The sequence below is a fragment of the Penicillium solitum genome (genome assembly GCF_028829755.1).
Source record: "Penicillium solitum strain IBT 25940 chromosome Unknown utg000008l_segment0_segment0, whole genome shotgun sequence".
NCBI lineage: Eukaryota > Fungi > Ascomycota > Eurotiomycetes > Eurotiales > Aspergillaceae > Penicillium > Penicillium solitum.
In genome coordinates this window covers 1,390,597-1,414,929 of record NW_027072127.1, presented here as the reverse complement: position 1 = coordinate 1,414,929, position 24,333 = coordinate 1,390,597, and the positions used below count along the sequence as shown (strand labels likewise).

At 49.3% G+C, this 24,333-nt stretch overlaps 9 protein-coding genes across 9 annotated transcripts; 4 read left to right on the top strand and 5 right to left on the bottom strand.

The window, feature by feature from the left end:
- Positions 1 to 590: 590 nt before the first annotated feature.
- On the bottom strand, positions 591 to 3,188 carry acuF (phosphoenolpyruvate carboxykinase PCK1; the record flags this gene model as incomplete). Its single annotated transcript, XM_040956341.2, has 4 exons — positions 591 to 2,202; positions 2,587 to 2,787; positions 2,872 to 2,947; positions 3,007 to 3,188. 4 exons carry the CDS (start codon positions 3,186 to 3,188, stop codon positions 862 to 864), a joined length of 1,800 nt encoding a protein of 599 aa, XP_040813178.2. The 3' UTR covers positions 591 to 861.
- Positions 3,189 to 6,659: 3,471 nt separating this feature from the next.
- On the bottom strand, positions 6,660 to 7,180 carry N7455_009814 (uncharacterized protein; the record flags this gene model as incomplete). The annotated part of the gene is made up of 2 exons (XM_040956459.2): positions 6,660 to 7,018; positions 7,093 to 7,180. 2 exons carry the CDS (start codon positions 7,178 to 7,180, stop codon positions 6,660 to 6,662), a joined length of 447 nt encoding a protein of 148 aa, XP_040813133.2.
- A 617-nt stretch (positions 7,181 to 7,797) lies between these two features.
- N7455_009813 (alpha/beta hydrolase) lies at positions 7,798 to 8,868 on the top strand (the record flags this gene model as incomplete). Its single annotated transcript, XM_040956467.2, has 1 exon — positions 7,798 to 8,868. The coding sequence occupies one exon, from the start codon at positions 7,798 to 7,800 to the stop codon at positions 8,866 to 8,868; it is 1,071 nt and encodes a 356-aa protein (XP_040813185.2).
- A 514-nt stretch (positions 8,869 to 9,382) lies between these two features.
- On the bottom strand, positions 9,383 to 10,549 carry N7455_009812 (uncharacterized protein; the record flags this gene model as incomplete). The annotated part of the gene is made up of 4 exons (XM_065606302.1): positions 9,383 to 9,789; positions 9,819 to 9,865; positions 9,889 to 10,200; positions 10,221 to 10,549. The coding sequence occupies 4 exons, from the start codon at positions 10,547 to 10,549 to the stop codon at positions 9,383 to 9,385; spliced, it is 1,095 nt and encodes a 364-aa protein (XP_065460265.1).
- A 2,863-nt stretch (positions 10,550 to 13,412) lies between these two features.
- N7455_009811 (uncharacterized protein) lies at positions 13,413 to 13,895 on the top strand. Its single transcript, XM_040956345.2, has 3 exons — positions 13,413 to 13,475; positions 13,542 to 13,642; positions 13,693 to 13,895. Exons 2-3 carry the CDS (start codon positions 13,565 to 13,567, stop codon positions 13,705 to 13,707), a joined length of 93 nt encoding a protein of 30 aa, XP_040813138.1. The 5' UTR covers positions 13,413 to 13,475; positions 13,542 to 13,564; the 3' UTR covers positions 13,708 to 13,895.
- A 225-nt stretch (positions 13,896 to 14,120) lies between these two features.
- N7455_009810 (PEX11 family protein) lies at positions 14,121 to 15,105 on the bottom strand (the record flags this gene model as incomplete). The annotated part of the gene is made up of 3 exons (XM_040956439.2): positions 14,121 to 14,292; positions 14,356 to 14,833; positions 15,039 to 15,105. 3 exons carry the CDS (start codon positions 15,103 to 15,105, stop codon positions 14,121 to 14,123), a joined length of 717 nt encoding a protein of 238 aa, XP_040813164.2.
- A 957-nt stretch (positions 15,106 to 16,062) lies between these two features.
- Positions 16,063 to 18,216, bottom strand: N7455_009809 (putative MFS phospholipid transporter (Git1)). The gene is made up of 6 exons (XM_040956385.2): positions 17,937 to 18,216; positions 17,227 to 17,825; positions 17,159 to 17,177; positions 16,780 to 17,090; positions 16,456 to 16,726; positions 16,063 to 16,404 (listed from the first exon to the last, which is right to left on the bottom strand). Exons 1-6 carry the CDS (start codon positions 18,108 to 18,110, stop codon positions 16,291 to 16,293), a joined length of 1,488 nt encoding a protein of 495 aa, XP_040813172.2. The 5' UTR covers positions 18,111 to 18,216; the 3' UTR covers positions 16,063 to 16,290.
- Positions 18,217 to 19,619: 1,403 nt separating this feature from the next.
- Positions 19,620 to 21,219, top strand: N7455_009808 (proteasome regulatory particle lid subunit RPN7; the record flags this gene model as incomplete). The annotated part of the gene is made up of 3 exons (XM_040956504.2): positions 19,620 to 20,084; positions 20,144 to 20,970; positions 21,027 to 21,219. 3 exons carry the CDS (start codon positions 19,620 to 19,622, stop codon positions 21,217 to 21,219), a joined length of 1,485 nt encoding a protein of 494 aa, XP_040813136.1.
- Positions 21,220 to 22,018: 799 nt separating this feature from the next.
- Positions 22,019 to 23,935, top strand: N7455_009807 (putative alanine aminotransferase; the record flags this gene model as incomplete). Its single annotated transcript, XM_040956462.2, has 3 exons — positions 22,019 to 22,148; positions 22,373 to 23,625; positions 23,681 to 23,935. 3 exons carry the CDS (start codon positions 22,019 to 22,021, stop codon positions 23,933 to 23,935), a joined length of 1,638 nt encoding a protein of 545 aa, XP_040813215.1.
- Between the last annotated feature and the right edge of the window lie 398 nt (positions 23,936 to 24,333).

Genomic DNA, 24,333 nt, shown 5'->3' with positions numbered 1-24,333 from the left:
AGTTTACAGAGGTGTGGCGATACCTTCTAAACCAGACGCATGGGAGACAAATGCTTCCCTCGGACTGCGTTTCCATTATGGACGAGAAGGAATCATTGTTCCAACGTAGGCTTTTGTGAAATTCAGACACATCAGCCATGCTTCCCCAAGGGGATAGGGTCGGTTTCGCTGAATGCCGACTTCGGTCAGCGAGAAATGAGATAATGCATCATTATCTCCTGAGGAATTGAGGTACCAGAGATGGAAAGGGCTTTAGGTAGATGGTACCGAGCATGGATATTCCACCTGGTCACTTCACTTCACTTGGGGATAAATCAAAGAAATAAGCTATTCAACAGCTGACTCCCATATCATGTTATCTGAAGGCCAGAAGCGAGAGGTATTTGGTGGGGTCTTACCAATATAAGCAGCATTTTCCATCTAAGCAAAGTGCATACTACATATGTACTTGTCTGTTGAAACTCTCCTTGTCATTTTAGTTAAGAGTTACATGTACTACACATTGTCATACTCCATAACTCTATGTTTTCTATCAGACTACAAAAGGGAATGTCAAGTCAGTATTGAAACGTATGATTGCATTGACTATCATGTAAAATTGCGTCGTTAATATCACTACATAACTCCATTCAGCCAGTCAAAATAGATGGCAGAAGATAAAAAAAAAGAAAAACCCAAATCGGGGGGAGATCAAAGCATATCCATCGCTTGTCCCGATACAAGCGGCAGACGTCGGCGAGAGGATCCGAAAATCATCACCAAAAAACAAAAGCAGCACGCCATGCAAATGACTTATTCATCCTGTTTGGGAGAACAAGAAACAAGGAGAAAAAGAAATTTTTAACCATCGCTCGAAACCCTCTAAACCTGGGGAGCAGCGGCGAGGACATCGGGAGTAGCCTCGTCGGAGTACTTCTTGAAGTTCTCGTTGAAGAGGACAGCAAGCTTGGTGACCTCGTCCTTGAAGGAAGTGGAGGCGGTCCAGCTCTTCTCGGGGTTGAGGAGCTCGCTGGGGACACCGGCGCAGGAGGTGGGGACGGGCAGGTTGAAGGTAGCGTAGGTCTCGTACTCGGCCTTGGCGAGCTCGCCGTTGTGGATGGAGTCCAGGATGGCACGGGTGTACTTGAGAGGGCAACGCTTGCCGCCAGTGGTGGCACCGGCGCCGACCCAGCCGGTGTTCAGGAGCCAGGCGTTGACCTTGTGCTCCTTGATCTTCTGGGCCAACATGTGGGCGTAGCGCATGGGGTGAAGAGCCAGGAAGGGCTGAGCGAAGCAAGACGAGAAGGTAGCCTGGGGCTCAGTGACACCATCCTCAGTACCGGCCATCTTGGAGGTGTAACCGGAGATGAAGTGGAACATGGTCTGCTCGGGGGTGAGCTTGGAGATGGGGGGCAGGACACCGCGGGCATCACAGGTGAGCAGGATGATGTTGGTGGGGTGGTTGTCGGAGACGCAGGGAATCTTGGCGTTCTCGATGTACTCAATGGGGTAGGCGCAACGGGTGTTCTCGGTAAGGGTGGCATCGTCGTAGTCAACAATGCGGGAGATGGGGTCGAAAACGGTGTTCTCGAGAACGGAACCGAAGCGGATGGCGTTGAAAATATCGGGCTCCTTCTCGGCGGAGAGACCAATGCACTTGGCATAGCAGCCACCCTCAATGTTGAAGACACCAGTGTCGGTCCAGCAGTGCTCATCGTCACCAATCAGCTTGCGCTTGGGGTCAGCGGACAAGGTGGTCTTGCCAGTACCGGACAGACCGAAGAAGACGGTAACATCACCATTCTCACCCTGGTTGGCAGAGGAGTGGAGAGTCAGGACGTTGTGCTTGACGGGCATCTCGTAGTAGAGAACGGTGAAGACACCCTTCTTCATCTCACCAGCGTACTCGGTACCAAGGATAACCATCTCCTTGTCGGCGAAGTTGATAGCCACGGAGGTGGCGGAGGTCATACCCTCAGTGAAGCGGTTGGCAGGGAAAGAACCAGCGTTGTAGATGACATAGTCGGGGTGGAAGTGTTCGAGTTCCTCACGCTTGGGGCGGATCAGCATGTTGCGCATGAAGAGAGCGTGGTAGGCACGAGCGCAGACAACGCGAACGCTGATGCGGTAGCGCTCATCCCAGCCGGCGTAACCATCGACGACATAGATGCGGTTGCGGGTGTTGAGGTAGTCGACAGCACGCTCACGATTGATACGCCAGACCTGTGGGGAAAAATGTTAGTCACCAGCCTTATTGACGTCATGTACGTGTCTCGGGCCAAAGGCGGGGATCGTGGAGCCGCAGCTAATGCCGAGGGGATGCCGAGGGACAAATTGGGGGGCAAATTGGGAGGCAAAAAAAAAAGGCAAAGAAATGGGCAAAGGGAAATATTCTCAAGATGGGAGGGAATGAGGTATATTTCGGCAGAGACGGCATTCCAATGGGTTGCACGAAGTCATGCCGAAAAGCTTGACCTCCCGACGCATATGCAAGGAATCCCAAGTGGATCTCTCATCGGGCCCATCTGCAAGGGTGTATGCTCCCAACAGCGACAATGAAATATCCAGTAAATCGCGCATAAAGAAAAATAAAATAAAATAACTCACATCAAGTGTCATGGGCTTATTTACGGGTCCCCACCAGATATCGCCTTCTGAGGAAGCTTCTTGGACGATACGCTTGTCGGAGGGGGAACGACCAGTCTTAGCACCAGAGTATGCGCTCAAAGCACCGCTGGATGTGACAGCAGTACCGGTCTCGTAGACAAGAGCATCTTCGTAAAGGGCAGGAACAGAGGGGTTGGCAATCTAAGGCATGTTAGTCAATTAAACAAGATAGACAGCGACATAGACATCGATCAAATGTCAAGCGCAAGGGTGGCGAGGTCTTACAATGGAGACTCGGTCGTAGTCAATGTGAGCAGTCTCGTGAAGCTCCTCCTCAAGCTCGGTGTGACCCTTGCTAGGCCTAAGTGAAGATAGTTAGCGACGAGAAGGTAAGGACAGTGAGGTAGGAAGGTAACATACTGAACACCACCGGGGTGCAGCGCAGTGCGATTAACAGATGTGGCAACCATTGTTCTGAGTGAAGTAGAATGATAGTTATTGTTGCGTTGTTTCGCGATTTGTTGTTGAGTGAAATCTGAAGCCAGAGGACCAGGAGAACTGGAGCGGTCGAGGGGTATATAATCTTTTCCAGCAGAGGCCATAGTCACGATCGGTCTTGGTATGAAGGAGGTTCTCGTGCAGTTTCGGTAGTGTTTCTCCACAGTTCCACGGGTAATGTCGGGGCTGAACGCCGAGCTGAGGCGGACACGCGGTTGGTGATGGGATGAAGCACTGTGGGTTGCAAATGCCTGGAGGCGCAGTCCGACTTGACCCGAATGGTTCAGATGGGCACGAACTTGATTCGGAACTAGGGGGATCTATGACCGGGAGGGCTATGAGTTCTAGAATCAAAAATAACTCATTGATGTCTCTCAGTGAGTAGTGTGTACAAGGAGAAGTTGATAAGTCCAGTTCATGTGTTTCTTTTATGCTTGCTTTGACGGATGCGGCAAACACCTCAACCTAGGTTAACTTTTTACAATTTCGTCAATCATCTACAAATTAGACTTATATCTCAATGAATTTCACTCAAAATCTAGGATTTCATCCACGGACGAGAGGAATGACGCGCAATGACTTCACTAGGTCGATATACTTCTAAAAATGTCATGGCCCAGCCAAAAATCGCGGGGAGCTGACATAATCTTGTCGATTAACTTTGACCTTTACTTTAATATCTTCTCTTCTGTTTTCGGCTTGCATCAACCCGAGCAGATATCGGAACGTGTTGCCCGTGGGAAAGATCAAAAAAAATATGATATATCTCCCTTTGAACCCGGATGACGACAGGTTCGGCTGCAAATATCGGAACGAAATGTTTGGGAGCAGAATTCAGGAGCAAATAACGGCGTTTAACCAGCCGAGGATGATGCACATGCATCCATCGATCGCGGCGGCGGGGACCAATCAGAATCCATACATTTCTATCTCCTAGGATGGTCGGGTGGGCAGAAGATATTGCCGCTGGGTCCTAGGCCCTGTTTTTACTGGCTTTTGCATGGGCGGCGATAATCGCTCGTTGTGGTTGTGCAATAAGATCAACGCCAGGCTCCGAGTAGTTACCTGGGTCTCCCATACTCCAACTCCAAGCCCTAAGAAAACCCATGCATATTACGTCCCAACGCCGAAAAGTATGGCCTAGACCCACGGACTTGGAAGAATGACTCCTAAATAATATCGCACATGAGCGGTCTGTCGTGGTTGGCCTTGCTAGTATGAGTTTCTATCGGTCGCCGTCGCCGTCGCCTCTCGGGATGTTCAGGTGTGGCTTGTGCGAGGCAGTCAACCCCAGATCCTTCTCCCCGTTAGCGGCGGATCCCGAACCGGCTACGGGCCTCGGGATCGTGACTTTTTTTTTCTTTTCTTTTTTTCTTTGGTCAAATTCCACCCGGTGCCATTCTTCGTGAAACAATTAATTATTTTTGCGCGATTTTGTTTCATCTTACGTAGTGACTTGTCTTTTTTAAACCCTGCTGATCATTATTTTTTATGTTTTTATTTTTTTTCCTTGCGTGTGACACGAATACCAGCTGGAAGTATGTCACGAATTTGAGGCTTTTTTGTTCACACCCTGAAGGAGTAAGGGCTGGTGGAGAAAAGGGGGTTTCCCCCTGTCTCCTCCACAAAACGGAATATGTACGGAGTATAGACATAGCCGTGATCTTCAATGAATCTATTCACGCATTCCGGGAACTTCGCTGTGCCCTTTTTCGTCCACACCCGTCGCATTTTCTTCTTTATGTCCATTATCCGGACTAACATTCACCAACGTTACTAGCATGTAACTAGTAGATTCTCGGTCCTTGATATCAATCACAGCCAATCATTTCTGAAACTTAGCTTCCTAATTTACCCGTTGTGATATGATTCTTGTCTTTCATTCGAGTCTACCTATCTAAAATATCTGCCCAACCAGCGCCGGCTGTTTAAAAATGGCCTGGGCCATTTTGAAGGGGCACAAAGATTAACTTGGCTCCTATTTTCCCCGAAACTGACCCTAGTCGACTACACGTCATTGTTGATATTATTACTTCATTTTACAGAGTACAAAATTAAGGTCAACTACAATATGAGACGAGCCTAAGAAATCATTACCCCTAATCTCATTCCTAATCCCATGACTTGTCACATTGGGTAGTATTGCTCCGGCCTTTATACATTTCCGTCGACACGAACTTCTTGGCGTCTTGGCTTTTATCTGGGGAAATTGTCGCGTGGTCTCATCCTAGCTCGAACTGCGGATGCGGGGTATACTTTAATGAGCTACCAGTAAAAAGGCACAGAGACTTAGCTCGTGACGTGACTCGGCGATTTCCATCTAATGATGTAGTTGAGTTTTTGAATTGCAATTCGGTCTGCCTTGAGATGCCACGTCCTAGTGCGTTTTTCCGAAGTTGAATCTGTCGGCAATGGTGAATTAGGAAAGTACCCTAACCTAGGCAAGGATCACTGCAGGTTTGACGGTGTACTATCAAATGCTACAACCGACTGACTAGTTATTTACTGCTGCTATTGTTGCTATTGCAGCATTAACGTCCAGCAAAACATCCATGAAGCGCAAAAAAAAGATGCCCTCGTCCAGGATCGAACTGGAGACCTTCGGATGTCAATCTTGTTACCAAGAATGTCATATTAAAGGATATGAGACCGACGTCATGACCAAACTAGACCACGAAGGCTGTCGACCGAGTTGTCGAATAGACCACTCGGACCGATTGTCTCCAACGGCGCAGGAAATGCCAAGGTGTCAAGTGGAAGAATAAAACGGGTTGGGTGCTGATCAAAATGAAACCACAAGTGTCGTCCATTGTATACTACTTCAAGTTTTTATTTCTCGCTAATTGATATAATATTCCCATGAATATTTAAGTCGTTTCTCATCCACAATGCCTCAAGCTCTTCTGCATCGCCTTGAAAAATGAAATGTGCAGCTAGGTGGATCCCACGGGTTCATGGGGATTCTCCACTCACTGAGCTTCGATAGATCCTACATCAACCCGTCGCGGGAAAGCCGCCATTATTTCTTGTGGAATGTGTACTCTTTGCAAATATGGTGCTATGCCTGTGTACCAGGCTATAGACGGATGGGAATGTTACGAAAATTGGGGTTGCTCAGTGTCAGCGATGCTTGCCCTGGCTCCCTCCCGTTCTGCGTTGGTAGCTTCTACGGTAATTTCGAGGCCACCCAAGACGTGCATATGATTCTTATGTGTGACATTTGACCGGAAACATGGGCGGTTGCGATGTAGCTAACACTTTGGCGGTCATCCTTCACAATCCTATGTATGACTATTACGCACAAAGCGTTAGTGAACATGTTAGGATATAAAAAGAATGTACCTGTTACCGTTGTTCGTGAACTTGCCGGTGCCAAACTGGAGTATGATGATATCATGTCATTCAGATGACCATTGAGGGTTTATCTGATCCGTATATAACTCAGACCAGCCAGTATACTGCAGGTTAAGATGGATAACCCCTAGTAGTATTTCTCTCTGAAAGTACACCGGTTTAGTGAATAAATATATTGAACCCCCAAATGTCAAACTTGAATAAAAAAAAAGTCAAACACTCTAGTACAAAATAACCTCATTACTAGTAGCTCCAGCCTCAACCCACCCACTGAGCAATTTCCTTGCAACCCCCGCAACAAGTTGGTGGTAGTTAGGTGGCGGGACAGCACCAGGAGGAGGCTTGCGACTTGGATCACCAGCAATCCACAAAACTGGATCTTGCGAGATACTAGCGACATTTTCTCGCAATGCCTCAATATCCTCCAAGTCAAATCCACGACCGAAGATTATGGCACGCACAGGCCGACTGTAATCTTTTGTGCCGACGTCGTTGACGTGGGGGGATTGAGGATCCCGGCCTGCGAGGAGGTGGGGAATTTCGGATTGTGCTGCTGAGAGGCTTTGCATGAAATGAGTTACTATTGGGTATTAGCAAGCCTGTTCTGAGATAACTCGAATTCTTTCCAAATCAAGAATAATATGCTCTACTAACCTTCAAATTCAGGGAGGAGGAGCTTGGACACCGGTTTTCCGATCCCGGAGTCTAAGGCACAGATGACGATTGGGAGAGGCGAGGACATTGTGGAGATGTGAAGAATGGGTGAAATGATCTGTATGCCTTTTTGATGTGATAGAAATTCGAATTGAGAAATTATAAAACGAGCAGGCATCCCCTGTATTTATCTCGAAGTTCGGAGTCCGACCTACTAGATGCGGCTCGGGAGCGGAGACTATACAGCCCCACCAGTGTCAGTTTTGGGATTAGCGACATACATGTTATTAACTTGAGACTATTGAAATCATTTGGAATTTACTCCGATTTATAGATGCCTAGTATTCATAACATTCAAGGTGACTACCTACCTAGGTGTATAGTATGGAGGTGTAGATAAATTAAGTTATGCTTTATGCTTTGCTCCACATACCCACATGGACAGGCAATCTGTCTAGACGTCATACATCAATCACCATTGGGGATATTAGCAATTTACTGCGACAGTTTCCTTTTGACAGCATTCAAATCATGCCTTACACAGTGCCCCTCTACCGGTTAGGTGATATCTGACAGGGATCATCGGGTACCTGCATTCAGGCCCAGTGACTAGCCACTCATCTCATGCGTCCACATAAGCACCACATATCAACAATTTTTCGGCCATTATACAAAAAGAAAAAAGAATCCACCTCGGTAAAAAATATGGCGTCCACTCCACCCCCTCCATCCCGCTCCGCCCTCAGCAGCAAGGCCCACCGATACCGCATGCTCTCAAGCCTACTCTCCTTATTAGACCGATACCTCTCCTGGCCACTGCCCCCAGGACCAAGCGTTGAAATCGCCATTCCCTCAACAGTCAGTAAATCTCCGGGATTAATCCAACTCTACTTCTTCACTGCACCCTCAAAACCCCTCTGTCCTCGCAAGCAAACCAGCCCATGTCCGCCCCGTCCCGTCCTCATCAACTTCCACGGCGGCGGCTTCTCAATCGGCCACGCTCGCGATGATGCCCGCTGGGCGGGTACCGTGCTGAAAGCCTACCCAGAAGCCGTAATCGTAAGCGTCAATTACCGGCTAGCCCCAGAGCAACCCTTCCCCGTCGCGCTGGAGGACGGCGTCGATGCTATCCTATGGTTATGGCAAGAAGCGCAGAAATACAATCTTGACAAGGCCCGCTTCGTACTCAGCGGATCCAACGCAGGCGGGAACCTCGCCCTAGCAGTGCCGTTCCGGCTACACGAGGAACTACAGAAAAAGCGCTGGGCCTCGATGCGCGGGGAGATAGCGTTGGCTGGCTTGGTAGTTTTCTATCCCAGTACAGACTGGACACGAACGCGGAAAGAAAGGGATGCTACGAATCCTATCTCTGCGCAAAAATCCATGATTTCCCCTTCTATGTATCAGTTATTTGACGATTCGTATCTTCTCCCTGCGGGCCTGCCGAAACGGCAGGGTACGGGTCGGACGGATATGTCGCATCCTTATCTTTCGCCTGGTTTGGCACCTGCGTCTCTGTTGCATGCTAATTATCCACCTGCTGTGGCGATTTATACTTGTGGGTGGGATCAGTTGCTTGTTGAGGGGAATACGTTCCGGGAAAGGCTTGGGGGGTTTGTTGAAGAAGGGAAGATGGCGAGTGTAGGTGGGTTTGTGGTTGAGGATGTTGCTCATGGGTTTGATAAAAAGCCTTCTTTTTGGAGGGGGAACCAAGTGCGTGAGAGGATGTATGGGGATGCTGTTAACCAGTTGAAGGCGATGTGGAAGATGGATTGAGGTAATTCCGGGATTCTGAAGGTACCTGGTATAAATACTAGATTAGTATAATAATAATATTTAACCTATCCACGCGGGCCCCTCTATGCTGCCACATTCCACGGTCTCCCATGGCCCCCAGGATTAGTCTATGTTGTAGATGTGTAGATGTGCACGCATAGTATATGGATCTCAGGCCATAAAGCATATCCGCCCTAGGTGATTTGGACTCTTCAGGATAATTTATCCTCAAGGGTGAATCCTCTCGGTAGGCTCCTGATGGGTGGAGTCGCTAAGGCTAAACTTTAGTTTCTGTGAGACGGTAACCTCACATCTGCTGGTATCGAGTACTGGAAATGGATTCAATGAGACATTATTTATTACCATTATTAGCTATTCTCAGTTCTGAAATTAAGGATCTTTTCCTTCTTTTAGAAAAGAAAAAAATCAAAAGAGACAAACAAGTGGAGCAAGAAGCAAGAAAAAGAACGACAGGCAAGGCACACGAGACGAAAAGCAGCGCCACTTTCTTAGATCACCCTGTGATCTCTGCTCCATGAGGGTTTGCTCGCAGGCTCTTACGAGGCGCAAGCGACTGGAGGGCTCGTCTGCCAATAGTTTTCAGCCACTCTCGGCCACGGTCACGGACACGCTCATCTTGGCAAGCGCGCTGCTCATGGAACTCTTTCTGTGCCTTCATGAATTGCTCTATGGCAGAGATAATCGCCATGGTCTCATCGTTAGGCTTGTTAGTCTCGACGAGAGCCGGTATTAGGTAAAATTTGGGTCGGAAGAACAGCAGGCCTTGATTATCATTGGGGAGGGGAATGAAACAGTCGCCAAGGGCACTCGTAATTCTCTTATATCGCTGCCTCCAGGTGGAATCGGTCTTTGTGACGGCAGCTTCCCAGGCTGATTCACCAAAGGATACAGACCCTCTCACTAGGCACAGGAAGCTCGAACACTCTGACTATGTAGTCTGCAAGAATTGCCATCTCCCAGCGAAAGCGGATCGTTGCTGCAAACATGGGTGCTCGTTACTTGAACTCATCACTCTGGGAGTATGCACGTAAAGTTCCCCCCAACCCCATCATCCGCCGTCTGTCCCAGTCTCCGGGGCAAGTTTGATGAAGAGTTCGTCCCATAGCTTTAATCCTCCCGTGGGCAATGTTATCTGTCATCTGGTGGACAATCTCTTCAACACCACCAGTGCTTGCGGGGTCAGCCTTGCGGAAGGTAGGGTTGTCTGGGTGTGTGTTTTGGAGGTCACGAATGTCGGCTGGGCCGGTGTAGGGGTGGGAGGCGAGTGCTCCCATCGGCGTTTGAAGTCTGCCAGGGGGACTCCGGCTCGCCCTGTCCAAGAGTGATCCCACTCATCACCCTGGGCGCTGGAACTGAATCCCTGCTCATTCCAAAGCCGAGTTACGCGATGCTCACATGCTTCCCAGCTCGAATGACAGAAAACATTATACGTCTGGGTCTGACTTTTGTCGGGCTCTTCAGCGTGCAGCAGGGGTTGGGTTATAGGGGAATGCAATGACTGAGACCTCTCACGGGGGTCAAGGAGTGGGTTTGATGCGCTAGACAGGCTCTGCACAAGGGTTCTAGCGAAAACGGAGCCGCAACTGCCGCCAATTCTCTGGGAGACTCCCCACGCGTTCGATGTTCCGTATTTCGTTGTAGACTCGTCGGCAGCTGCCATGGTTGTATGGTTGAAATATGGGCTTGTGACCTAGCCACCAGAGTGGCATGCCGTAGTAATGAGGGTGACACCTACCCCGAGCTCAAGCACACCTTTAAGTCTCGCCATGCTCAGACCCCTCTGCGTATCCCCGTTGTGTAAAAGCAACTGAAAGTTGGGGAGTCCGTGGCAGAAGATAAGAAGGAGAAGGGGGGGGGGGGGGGGGGGGGGCTGACGTTCTCTTGGCCAGCTCAGAAGCCCTTCTCGCTTCTATCAAAAATTGATCAATCATTCTCGCCGGGCTAATCACAGTCACAGGCGAGAGTTCATCGCTGTCCAGGATCTCTTGGCTCAAGCATATCTTTCGTTCTATAAGGATAGGTAAGAATAACCAGCTCAATATAGAACATTGGCCATGAAAAAAAGGTGTGAAATGTGTATCACTTTTCATATATAACATATATACATGAAACATATAACTAATATAATACCAAAGTGAATAAAAGCCGACGCTCTCATCCCGCACACTTCTTTCAGAACATTCTTCTACCGCCTTTGCCTATTATCCCTCCTGTTTTATTTATCATTCTCTCACTTTCTTACCTCTTCATACTGTCTTCCTTACACCCCTTTTTGACATCAAGAAAAGGACCTCCCTGCCCTTCTCCCATCGATGAAACATGGAGCCATCATCCTATCCCACAAATCCGAATAAGACGTCTATACGCTGACCAAATCGAGCCCGGGACCTAGCCACTGGAGAATTCCCAACGTCCGATGACTTTGCCCCTTAGTGTACAACAGCTGGCGTAAGCTCAACAAAACCACACCAATGCGTTGGTATTGAGCTACTTGCTCCAGGTGGAGAATTCTGTGGCCTTCGAGCCCGATCAAGTCAAGCCGGCAACCCAAATGCTGTATCTCTCCTCAGCATGGTTTTATGCTTGGACCCACCGGCCCAGGTGATCCTGGATGTCGGTGCCCAAATCCTAGAACGGGAGATTGGCGATTTTCCTACCATCGTGGACGGGACGGAGCTATGCTCTATTACAAATTGGCTTTTGCGAACTAAGATGTGACCAAGCCGGCCGGGCTGAACTTGTCGGGCATCAATTAGACTAGCTGGAAAAAGTGCCGCCTACGGGATGCCCGGCTCGGGGCGCCCAGACATGAACCCATGCCCCTGATCTATCTCAGTCAACTACTTCAATATTTCAGATTGGTGCAATTCAGTACTCTCCACGGCCGGTCCCAGCAGTCATGACTCGGATGCACTTGCGCGATATATGTGCTGATATAACAAGGACGGGTGCCCGGAGGGCGCGAGAGAGCTCCTTTAAAATCCAGATGAACCAGCGTTTTCAAAGCAGCTTCGACTATCAAAGAGGCGCTATTACCCACACCTTGTGGTTTTCCTCACGAATCGGTTATAAAAGGAAGACAAGCAAAGACTCCAGCATCTCATGACGGTTCACGGCAAGTCTAATGTATTTGGTTTAAATTGGCAAGCCATACCGGACTTTGCCACGGGGAAACGACGAAGTTAGCATGACCAACAAACCCGAGCAACGTCGTAGAAATGAGCGGCCGGTGCGAAGGGAAAACCGGATTATTCAAAAAACATATTGCTCTGAAGGATCTGAAATCTGTGAAGGCCACCATGGATGTTTTCGAATGGAGGCGATAAAATTGGAATATGGGAATGATTTTGCCTGGCCAAATATCAGTCCCCATGTCAAGGAAAGGAGCTACACCAGCCAGCAGCGTATATCACTCGGAAAGAACAATGAATATCAACAATGACTACCAATTGCGGTTGTTCCGTGACGTTGACTTCCAAGAGAATGCTATGGCTGAACCACGTCAAGGGCCCTTCAACTGACAACCCAATTTCACAAAGACTCGCCTACCGGAGATTTGGAGCAAGCCATGAAAGAAACCCCCTCACCCTACCAGCTACAATTCTTGATGTGGACATTCAGCCAACAAATCGACATCATGAGCGAGATAAGGGACCAAATCCTAGCGAAGCATGGCTGGACATTGGCCTCTACTCTGGGATGCCGAGAGTTGTAGACATCATATCACATCAAGGCGGATATCGGGTGGTACAATTCTCGGCAGCAAGGCGCCGTAGCTGCTGAGTTGGAACGACCGACAGCAGAGGGAAACTGTGGGCGAGGTTAATCAAGTATCACCTGCCACCATTGCCTGGCAGGCTCCGGCTCTGTCTCCCATTGTACTACCGTTCCAAGGCTTCACGGAATGGTGCGAAATTGCCACTGGGCAAGCCGACCCATCCCTAATCGATGCTCGCTTCTCGTCAAATCGCTCCCGACATGTCAACTACCGATGTTGTTACCCATTAGTATCATTAGTTAGCTAGTCGGCCTGGACCGTACTAGTCATCTGGCTACGAGCCACGGGACGGACTATATCTACTAGCTAGCCGCTCGTTATAGAATGCATCTTTCATCTTCTGCCCACAAAACACTATACTGTGTAACAGATGTAGTCTTGTCCTATTCTGCCGGAAGTTTATATCGATGACACAGAGTTTGAGATCGACACTGCTACGAATCTGTTTCTCCGTTTTATTTGCTTTCAGTCCTTTTTTCTTTTGTCGAGGGCGCAGGTGTCAAGTTTTGATATGTAGGCTATACATACACGACCCTATTGCTGTATGTTTTTGTTAGTAAACGCACTAATGGGAAGTTCAACTATTCTTCAAATTCTGTATTAATGATTTCTTTTGCCGCGTTAGCCTATCCATATAAGCGTGTAACAACTGAAGGTTATCAAATCATGTGCTGCAATAAAATGGCCCTGAGCGGGGCACCAGTCAGGCGGGGTAGAAAAGTCAGCAATTTTCTCGCCCAACGAGGTTTACTTCATTTCTCCCACATCTCCGAATAATCATTTCCTAAATAAATTACTTAGATCAAAGGTATGCAAGGGTTGTGTCTTGTTTTGTATCTCATGAGGACCTTGGTGGTTGCTAACGCTTTATCAGATCTACTTCATCTATCATCAACAATGAACGGACACGCTGCCTGCCCCAAGTGTGGTGCCGCCGCTGATGGCGCTGGCAAGAGCTGTGGCGCCTGTGGTGCTGTATGTTGATCCTGCAGTACTTTTGTGTGAGCTTATACTAACCATCCCAGACCTGCCCCGTTTAAAGCATCCCTCGAGCGTTTTGGGAGAAGGGTATCGGAGTTGGGACTGTTTGTGGTGTAGAGATGGCGCGTGGATGAGCCAGGGCTGGACTTGGATATCGATATGTCCACAGGTAGCAATGATATGATGACAACGACGAGAATGAATACAAATCTATCTGAAACCAAGTGCGATTGTTATGTACGTAAACAAAAGAAACGACGTGAGGACATTTCCCTAGAATGAATAAAAAAAAAGATAGAAGACTGTTCACAGGCGAGAGAAACAATCATCAGGATATAGAGTGCGCAATAAGAATACCTCCTCGTCTTGTTCCTCCCCATTCCCGAGCCAGCAGCTGGACCCAGGACCCCCCAAATAACCCAAGTAGAGGAACATCAACCTCCCACTTCATCATGGACAAAGTATACACCGCTTAGGCAGGTCCGGCGGTCTTGCGCCACTGGGACCAAACACCGATCAAACTGCTGATGGTACCTGTGATACCGACGAGGCCATCATCGAGGTTAAGGACACCAACAGCAGTCAAAGGCGCAGCCAGATCACAAACATCAGAGAGGAGTTGTATCCGAGCAGCAGAGCGCTCCCTAATAAAAATTATCAGCATACCATCCATTTCCTCATCCGGGTAATAAGCAAGAAACGCATACTTCTCAATCTTCTTAGCCTCAACAACACCCTCACCCTCCTTACGGTCAATAGTCTTCTCCTTCTCCTGAAGACGAACAAGAGTGTAAACACCAGCAACAGTGCTGAAAATCAGACCCGCAGCCCAGGAGCGGTAAGCGGACTGCTGCAGCTGCTTAGCGGAAGACAGTTTCCGAATTCCGATGACATCGATGACTGTGATAGCGTCGAGAGTCAGGTATCCGGCATAACCGAGCTGGCGACCAATAGCCAGGTAGCGCAGGACGGGGTCGACGGGACTCTTGTTATCGAAAGCGATGGCGGCGGCCTTGAGATGCTCGAGGAATTTGCCGATACGCATAATCTTGCGGGTCGTGCCGAACTGCTTCTTCACGGCATTGTACGGGTCGATCGCCGACTGCGGCTTGTTCGTCCGGTATAGGTACCACGCGTAGAATCGGGAGAAGTATTGGATTGTGCGGAGGAGCTTATCGCGGCCGACTATAGGTTGCGTGGATGGTTAGCTTGAGTGTTCGGGTAGAGCTCCGGTGGGCTTCTCGGCCGAGTTCCCCGACATAAGGGGGGGGGGGGGGTTGCTTTGGGGGGTTTGGTGTGGTCGCGATGTGAAATAGGAGTTTTGAGTGTGTGTGTACGGATGGAGGTACCGAGACGTTGCTCTTTTGGACTCTGGGGAAGTGTCACGTACCGGTTGTCGCGACGAAGCGCAGCCAGTGCGCCAGCGCAGGGTGGTAGATGAGGGTGTTGGCGACCATTTTTTTGGCTGTTGTCAATGAAGATGAAGAAAATGCAACTTCGGACACCTAAGGATGGAGGATGTCAAGAGTCAAATGTGATGGTTCACAAGGGAAAAGGGAGTCGGTAATTGACCGGCGTATGGAGCCGGAAGACCGACCTCGGTTGATCTCGTGCGTGTGGGGAGAGATCCGGAGGGTACAGTGTAATGGTATTTACGATTATTACAACATTTGTGGTATTTGAGACCCTATTCTAGTGAAATCCCTTGAAATCTCTTGAAATGCTTGATTTCCATCTCCACGTCCACGACTCTGTTTTATCCACTCGGCTCTTTCCTCTGTTTTTCACGTGAGTCTGCGTCATGACATTCTTCCGACATTGCGTCTTCGATATAATGTCTTTTTATACGCTTTTTTATGCTCGGTGTTGCTCAAGATTATGCCTTCGGACCTTATATACAAAGTTAATCTAGTTCCAATTTCATCCGAGTACATCGTCAACAATATCCCCAATGAATAGCATCAACATTGAATCAAGCACTCTTTTAGCCCTACCTAGGTATACCCACGAGTTGCCAGATCCCGTCCTAATCCAAGCAAATGGATTCCTTTTCACATGCTCTGCCGAAGACCGTATTTATAATCCTCCCAGATAGTGCAGACCAGTCCTGGGCCAGAAAGCATTCAGCGATATCCCCAGTATGTTCACAGGTATAAGCAAAGACACGACAATACCAAAGAGGCAATCTCAAGATGGCTGCAATTTGCTTTACAGAGTTAGAGTATGGGCCTCCGTAAGTACGAGGACTGAGTAGTGGGCGATTTCCAACATTTATTTGTCTGATTATGTATATATGGAAGATGTCGAAGTTCCCACTTGGATTAAATTGACTGTCAAAAAAAGTCAGGAGTTCAGCTTCCATCCCACCAAACTCATCACCAGCAGATCAAATAGAATATACCCGCAATCCTTTCATACATTATTCATGGGTCATGTCGCAGGGGCAGGGGCAGGGGATGGGATATCTCAAGTCGCAAGGGCCGGGTAGTCGCTGTCTCATGAATAGTATCTTCTCGTTTGTTTTACTGAATGTGCATTGCCGCGTGTGGATGAAGTCCGTGTAATTAAGTAAGGTTGGTTGGAACACAACAGCCCAAAGGGGGGAGCAAGTATGTGTCTGGCGCAGTAGGGCTGTGATCAAATTACGCTTGGTCGCGAGTGTCGCTCTGGTGGTTATTGGCGCCCATCTGTGTGGTATCGTAGCCGTTAGCCTCGAGGTAGTCGCGGAACCTGGCATCCTCGAGGGTAATGGTGTCCTAAAAAAGGTGAGCACATGAACAAGGGACTCTATCTGCAGCAGGTCATACCTGGTCGATCTGCGGCATCATGAAAATAGCCATGAATGCGGCCAAGAGGCACAGTGAGCTGGAGACGAAGAATGGGTCCTGGCCTGCGCGGATCGGGTTGGGTGCATTCTTTTGGATGACTGGAATCACGTAGGTGCCCACGAAAGCACCGACCTTCCCGATAGCGGCAGCATATGAGTAGTATTGACCACGGATAGCAGTAGCGCTGGTCTTGGCGGCGCAGAGACCGATGTTATCGCCCGGTCCCATTTCACCGAGAGCAGAGAAGATTCTGTCAAAATATTAACATTGGCAATTGCTAGTCTAAGGATTCAGTAAACTTACCCGAACACGACGACAAAGGCTGCCACGTTCTCTGGGGTCGCAAGCCACTTGTAGCATCCGGCCATGATGAACCCGATGACGCCCTGGAGTCCAACGCCAATGGCAAGGGTGTAACGAGGGCCAATCCAGTCACTCATGAAGGCTCCAAGGGCAGAACCTGGAATATAGAAAGAGTTGACCACAGTAGTCCAGCCAAAGCTCTTCCACAAAGGAGCCGTGTCACCTAGGATGATCTTTAGCCAGGCTGAAGAATAGATACCGAAACTGTAGGCAGAGAAGTCGTAAAGGAACCAGATGGTAGAAACAACAGCCTATAAATCACACCCAGTCAGTTAGTCGGTTCGGCTTATAAAAGCAACATGCAGGCAGGGTTTGTTACCAAGCGCTTCCAATAGAATCTAAATTCGTTAGTCAACAAGCCCACGCACTGGGAAATATCGTACTTACTTGATAATTAGCAAGATCGGGAACTTGTGCATGCGCTCCCGGTTGAACTCCTCAGGCTCATCCATCTTGAGTCGGAGGTACATCAAACTCAGAGGGGGGATTACTCCCAGTCCCAGAGCCACACGCCAGCAAGCGTGCAGGTGGTTCTCGGTGAATATCAAGACGAGAATCATGGACACTAAAGCAGCAACCACGAAACCGAAATCGATCTGGAAGTTGGTGAACATGATAAACCAGCGATTGCGATGACCGCTCTTGAGCTCTCCGGTATTTTCTGCGGCGCCGACTGATCCAGCAGGGTATTCTCCACCAATGCCAATTCCCAAGAAGAAACGGTAAGCCGTCAAAGCAGCAAGCATGCCGCCCAAGCTGCCGCCCGCTCCGTAGGATCCAGCACCGAGAGCCGCAAAGACAAACAGGATAATAGTGGAGATCATCAAAGACCACTTGCGTGACCAGTGATCACTCGTGTATCCGAATATCAACATACCGACCACAGTGCCGGCAAAAACAATCGAAGAGACATTCTGTTGGGCTGTCGAGTTGGTGTATGCATCTCCGTAGATCTGTGTCAGCATGGTACCGACAGGACCAATGACCTAGATCCAAAGTTGTCAGTAAAGATGAAATAAACATTCGCCAAGCTGCACACCCGTATGTGGAGCATTGTGGCTGCGGGGCTGCGCACACGAGGACGAAACACAACATACCTGGTTCAAGTAGCCATCAGAAAAGAGACCGGCACCACAGGCAATAGTGGGCCAACTACGCTCCCAGCGACCCTTGGGCGTTTTTTCGAGAGGCGATACCTCGACAGGGTTCTCCTCAAGGGGACCGACACCCTTCTCGGACATCTCCTTGGAATAGGACTGAGATTCGGCCATTTCGATCGTGTATGGGAATAACAAGAAGGAATTTGACTGCGTTCAATCACGCGGTGAGATTGAGCCTCCTGGAGGTCAAAGAGATAGTAGAACTAGAACGACACCAACGAGAGTTACTGTGTCACGCGATCACAATAACAAGAGTCGCTTTGATCAACTGGAGGTGTCTCTGCGAACAGAGAAGGGAAACGAGAAATGAAGCAGAGAGGAAGAATAAATAAGACCCATGGGGGGAAACAGTTGATAATTAAAAAGAGAAAAAAAAAGAGGGAAAAAAAAAGCCATCCCGGGAATAGCTTCACTCATAAGTCGCATGGGGGAAAAGTACCTGGTACCTATCATAGAGTGGTAAAGACCTGTGTTTGGCCAAGTATCGGAACTTAGTGGGACCCCGGCCCCCAAGCTTGATTATTCTAAGCATTTAGCTTTGAGAGTGCCCGCCGAATACATTTGTAGGCCAATGAGACACCCCAGAAATATCAAGGCCCAGTATCCAACCAATGGTGGGTGTCTATCTAGATAGGTCGGTCGGGGTACGTTGCACTCTTACCTGGACTCGGTCACTCCGAAAGTTCGATGAAGATGGGTTGATATCGGTATCCAAAAAATGTGAACACGCGGCTTCCCGATCAAATCCAATACGGAAATCGGTTCCAGGTGTCTTAGAAAGATGTAGGTGGTTTGATAGAGGGAGCGCATATCCCTATGAGATACGCACGTGCTTCAGTATTTCCCCGTTGGTCTTAGAGGCTGGCAGCACCTGCCTGTTTATGGAATAGTCTGATAAAAACCCATTTTGGAAGGATCAAGAGTAGCCAGACTAGGACGGTGTGGAAACGGGCAAGTTTGACACATAACATCTAAACTTTAGGTGCTCGAGGCAAAAATGCTAGGCAACGGTTTCCAAGTCTTTATAAAGCCCATAAAGTTAACAATTCAGCCCTATGTTGGATGAGGGAATATGACTACGGAGTACTCCGCACTTAGGTCAATCCTCGGGCTTGAGTCTTGACCGTAATATGTATAGTTACAACATGTCATTGCAATTGATTTATAAGAGTGTTTTGTCAAACCAACATACGGAATGCCTATGTTGTAGAATTATCTTTAGTGTGGACCAAGATCCAAAGTGATCACTACATATATATAACCCAGAGTAGACAAGCCAGATATATTGCAAACATGTATATATTTTTCAAGAGCGAGATAAAGAGGGAGAGATATTTCTTTTCCACAAAGAAACAAAAGAAACAAAAGAAACAAATATATTTTGAACCTAGATGCGACCGGCATCTCGTACCAGATAGATTTTATCTTGACGTTCGAAGGGAGAAGGCCAAAGAAGGCTCGGCACGGAGAAACATTCCGCCAGCTGAGCTCGGCCGACGGTGATGCACCTGGCTTGATCTCATCCCCAGACATCACCAGCTTCCATCTTCCCCCTGCTCTATTGCATCGTTTTCTTAATCGTACTAGTCCTGTCAGCATCACCAGTTCCCCATCGTCACCATGGGGTCTGATCCGCAGTACATCAAGTTCCCCAACCTCTCCATCGCCCAACATGTCTTCAATCTCTCCAACCCAGCATGCGCGCCAGCCGTCCAACAGAGCTCATTGAAGAAGCTCCAAGAAGTTATCTTGGAGCACAAGATGGCTCCCTTCTACCGGCATCTAGCCCATCCCACCGAAGGCATCTTGAACAACTCCGGCGAAGGCGTAACACAGCACCCACAAAATGGAGGGAACTCAACGAAGCCTCTCATCACTTCCAATCTTCTTGCATCTCGCAAAACACCGTTGAATTTTGATTTCCCTTGGGATGAGAAGCTCTACCAGTCTCTACTGGAGGATAACAAGAAAGAACTGGAGACCTTCCAGAAGGAGGAAGATGAGGCGGAAGAGGCTGCTGGGGAGACCGAGGTACAAGCTGCGCGCGGGAAGCGAGCTGAGTTCTGGGCTCGCGTGGGAGATAAGGTGAGAATCACTCGTCTATGTTTTCTCAAGCTTCTAGCTGACACCAGTATTTCCAATAGGACAAAGCCGTCGAATCCCACGAAGCCCTCCTCGAAAAGACCGGATTCCTGGGCACCAAGATTGATCTCGTGATGGCTATGCTCCGCATCGGACTCTTCTTCGGCGACCTTTTGTTTGTGAACAAGACCATCGAACGAGCAGAGACCTTGGTAGAGAGTGGTGGAGACTGGGACCGTAGAAACCGTCTCAAGGCATACAAGGGATTGCATTTGCTCACTATTCGCTCTTACAGCCTTGCTGCTCCTCTCCTTCTCGACAGTCTATCTACCTTCACAAGCTACGAACTTTGCAGCTATTCTTCGCTGGTGATTTACTCGGTGCTTGCGGGATCTTTGTCACTCAAGCGTGTGGACTTCAAGGCGAAGGTAGTGGATGCACCGGAGATCAAGGCTATCCTTGGCTCTGGGGAGGAACAACTGGCTGCTCTGAGTGGGGAAGTCTCCTCGGGCCCCGGTGCCCGGGATGAGGAGATGAAGGATGCAACGGCGTCACTACCCACACCCGCCGGTGCCAAGACCGCTGTCAACATCTCCTCTTTCTCAACCGGCTCCGGTGCGGCAGTGGAGGCCGAGGCGCCCGTCGATTTCGCACCGCTCGCAAACCTGGTTACCAGTCTCTATAACGGCAACTACCGCTCATTCTTTGTGGCACTCGCCGCCGTTGAGGACCAGTTCCTGACACAAGACCGGTATCTGCATGAGCACCGGGCTTGGTTTGTTCGTGAGATGCGACTGCGCGCCTACCAGCAGCTTCTGCAGAGTTACCGCGTGGTGGGACTGAGTGGCATGGCCAACGACTTCGGTGTGACAGTAGACTATTTGGACCGGTATGTGTTGTCTGGATCTCTTCGAATATTACCTCATTTGCTGACCATAACCACAGGGACCTTGCTAAATTCATTTCAAACAACCGCATTACGTGCACCATCGATCGTGTCAATGGTATCATCGAGACGAATCGGCCAGATGACAAGAACAAGCAGTATGCCGATGTTGTGAAGCATGGTGACTCCCTGATTACCAAGATCCAGAAGTACGGCCAAGCCGTGCGTCTTCGGGGGAGTGAGCGAAGCTAAAGTGGTATATCTATGACCTTTGGAGGCCTTTTGGGCCTCAAAACCACAACCTATGATCAACTATGTATGCCTGAATGGACAATCTTACTTACCTCTCAATCCCAGAATTGGCCTCGTAGATCCTATAACATGCCACCATGCATAACACGATTCTCACCTAACTTACCCCGTGTTCTTAACCCCAGGGTTGGTCGTACCTAGGTAGATGCTAGAGCATGCCACCCATGCATGACAAGGGTCATTCTCGGTCTCAAAACCACAACTTATGATCAAATATTTAGCCTAAATGAACAATATTACCCCGTGTTCTTAACCCCAGAATTGACCCCGTATATTCTATAACATGCCACACATGCATGAACGATCCGTCCTTGACTAAACGTCTCCATATTCTTTAATCCCCGCATCGGGCGGCTCCGGAAAATGGGACATCGGGCAACCGTCTAACTTTCCGTCGGAAAATGATCGTCGCCGATTCTGTTATCCTGCATGAACGTAGATCCTCCGAGGTGTGTATACGCTGTAGTTCTCATCACCAAATCTTGTAGTCACATCTCCAATCTCCTTGATTATCTCGATTATCTCATGCTTATCGCGGGTAATCGGCGTCCATTCGGCTTCAAGTGGACGGGTGGACGGGTTGTGGGGAAATGCTGACTCACAGGTTCACCGCCCAATGACCAAGGCCAATTTTTTTTCCCCTTCTTCTCCCGATCGCAGACAATCACGACAGGGGTTCGCGCGCCAAAAGGACTTTTTTTTTAAATTAATCTGATCCCAGATTGATCATTCGTCAAAAATGTCCTGGCAATATAAGCTTGCATCCAGCGCGCGGGCTTCTCCGCTTAGGGCGCTGACTAGCCGGCCAAATGGCCTCCTACATCGCCCGGCTGCACGTGGCGCTGCGGGGTGTCTCTCCGCTCGATCAGGTACGTGGGATACCAACGGGTATCACCCCGGCTTACATAGTTTTTGGGGCGCAATGTTTCGGTGGGAATTCTGCTCATTACTAGCCGGTGTTATTACTTCCATATCACCTCATTTTTGTTTGCGATAACGACTCCGGCCTTTATATACTTTGATTCTCCTCCCAGTTTCGGAGATACTAGTCTTCTTATTCTGAATCTCACTAATCTCCTTCGGGTTAATCCAGAGCCCATCATGACTCAAACCGCCGTCTCATATACCACCAAGCGCACCTTGTCGGCCGTCCAGACCCGCAAATGTCTCAACGTCGACAACATCAACCAGCATGTTAGAGATGCCAAGTACGCCGTGCGCGGTGAATTGGCCGTCAAGGCCGAGACCTACCGTCAGCGTTTGATTGATGGCGACAAGTCCCTGCCCTTTGAAAGCGTCATCTTCGCCAACATCGGTAACCCCCAACAGCTCGATCAAAAGCCCATCACCTTCTTCCGCCAGGTCCTCAGTCTCGTCGAGAACCCTTTGTTGTTGGAAAACACCGAGGTCCTCAAGAAGTCATTTGGATACAAGCAGGATGTGATTGACCGGGCCCAGGCCCTTTTGGCCAACGTGCAGAGCGTTGGTGCCTACAGTCACAGCCAGGGTGCACCGGGTATCCGGGACAGCGTTGCCAAGTTCATTGAGAAGCGTGATGGCTTCTCTGCCAACCCTAACGACCTGTTCCTGACCAGCGGTGCCTCGTCGGGTGTGAGCACCATCTTGAACGTCCTCTGCAACGATCCCAGTACCGGCGTCCTCGTCCCCATTCCTCAATACCCTCTTTACACCGCAAGCTTGACGCTGCTGAATGCCCGCTGTGTTCCTTACCTCCTCGAGGAGGAGAAGGCGTGGGGTACTAACGTCAACGCCATCCTCAAGTCCATTGAGGACGCCAAGGCCGCCGGCACCGATGTGCGCGCCATTGTCGTGATCAACCCGGGTAACCCAACCGGTGCCTCTCTGAGCGCCGACGACATCAAGAAGGTTCTTGATGTCGCCGCCGAGGAGAGCTTGGTGGTCATCGCTGATGAGGTGTACCAAACCAACGTTTTCAAGGGCGAGTTTGTCTCCTTCAAGAAGCGCCTCCGCCAGCTCCAGGAGGAGCAGCCCGGTAAATACGATGACGTCGAGCTGGTCTCGTTGCACAGTATCTCCAAGGGTATGGTTGGTGAGTGCGGCCACCGCGGTGGCTACTTCGAGCTTGCTGGCTTCGATCCCTTAGTCCAGGAGCAGATCTACAAGCTCGTCAGCATTGGCCTGTGCCCGCCGGTCGTCGCACAGTGTCTGCTCGAGTGCATGGTCAACCCTCCCCTCAAGGGTGATCCTAGCTTCGAGCTCTACAACAAGGAGTACACCGGTATCTCGGAGGGTCTGCACCAGCGTGCCCTTTCCTTGTTCAACGCCTTCCAGCGTATGGAGGGTGTTGAGCTCCAGGAGCCCCAGGTATGTGTTAAAAGACTCGATCAAATTGTTATACATTCACTAATAATCTCAACAGGGTGCCATGTACCTCTTCCCCACTATCAACCTCCCCGCAAAGGCCGTCGAAGCTGCCACCGCCGAGGGCCGCGCCGCCGATGAGTTCTACTGCTTGGCCCTGCTGGACGCCACCGGTGTCTGCGTCGTCCCCGGCTCGGGCTTCGGTCAGAAGGAGAACAGTTTCCACTTCCGCACAACCTTCCTTGCCCCTGGCACCGACTGGGTTGAGCGCATCGTCAAGTTCCACTCCGAGTTCATGGACAAGTACCGTTGAACATGGTACAAAAGTACAAAAAGCCGTGTAAATGTGAACCGCCCATCCATCGCCACCTGCTCTTCAAGCGATTGGGTGCTACCATATATCATTTTTGGTTGTGGCGGGTCATTGGAATCCATATATGTGTGGCCTCTACGACGAAATGGTTTGAATATTTGAATTGGATCTGGATCTGGAATTGCTTTGCCCTCGATACCTCATAGACTACTGACTCTATTGGGCTTGCTATTCTCGATTCTCATTTTTGGGTACTCTTCGCAGGCACTTATGCATTGCATTTTGAATAGTGGTATACATTTCCCTTGGGCACATTTGCATCTTTCGTTTTGTTTGATATAGGTACTGCGTACCTTGGTTTTCCTTTGTCGAGAATAAAGTCTACTTCATTGTTTCTA

Excerpts from the sequence above, each read along its gene's own strand:
- N7455_009811 (XM_040956345.2), top strand. The coding sequence starts at position 13,565 with ATGAACGGACACGCTGCCTGCCCCAAGTGTGGTGCCGCCGCTGATGGC.
- N7455_009809 (XM_040956385.2), bottom strand. The coding sequence starts at position 18,110 with ATGGCCGAATCTCAGTCCTATTCCAAGGAGATGTCCGAGAAGGGTGTC. Across the intron at positions 16,727-16,779 it reads GCCTTTGTCGTCGTGTTCGG|AATCTTCTCTGCTCTCGGTG; the intron begins GTAAGTTTACTG and ends ATATTTTGACAG. Across the intron at positions 16,405-16,455 it reads TGATGCCGCAGATCGACCAG|GACACCATTACCCTCGAGGA; the intron begins GTATGACCTGCT and ends CACCTTTTTTAG.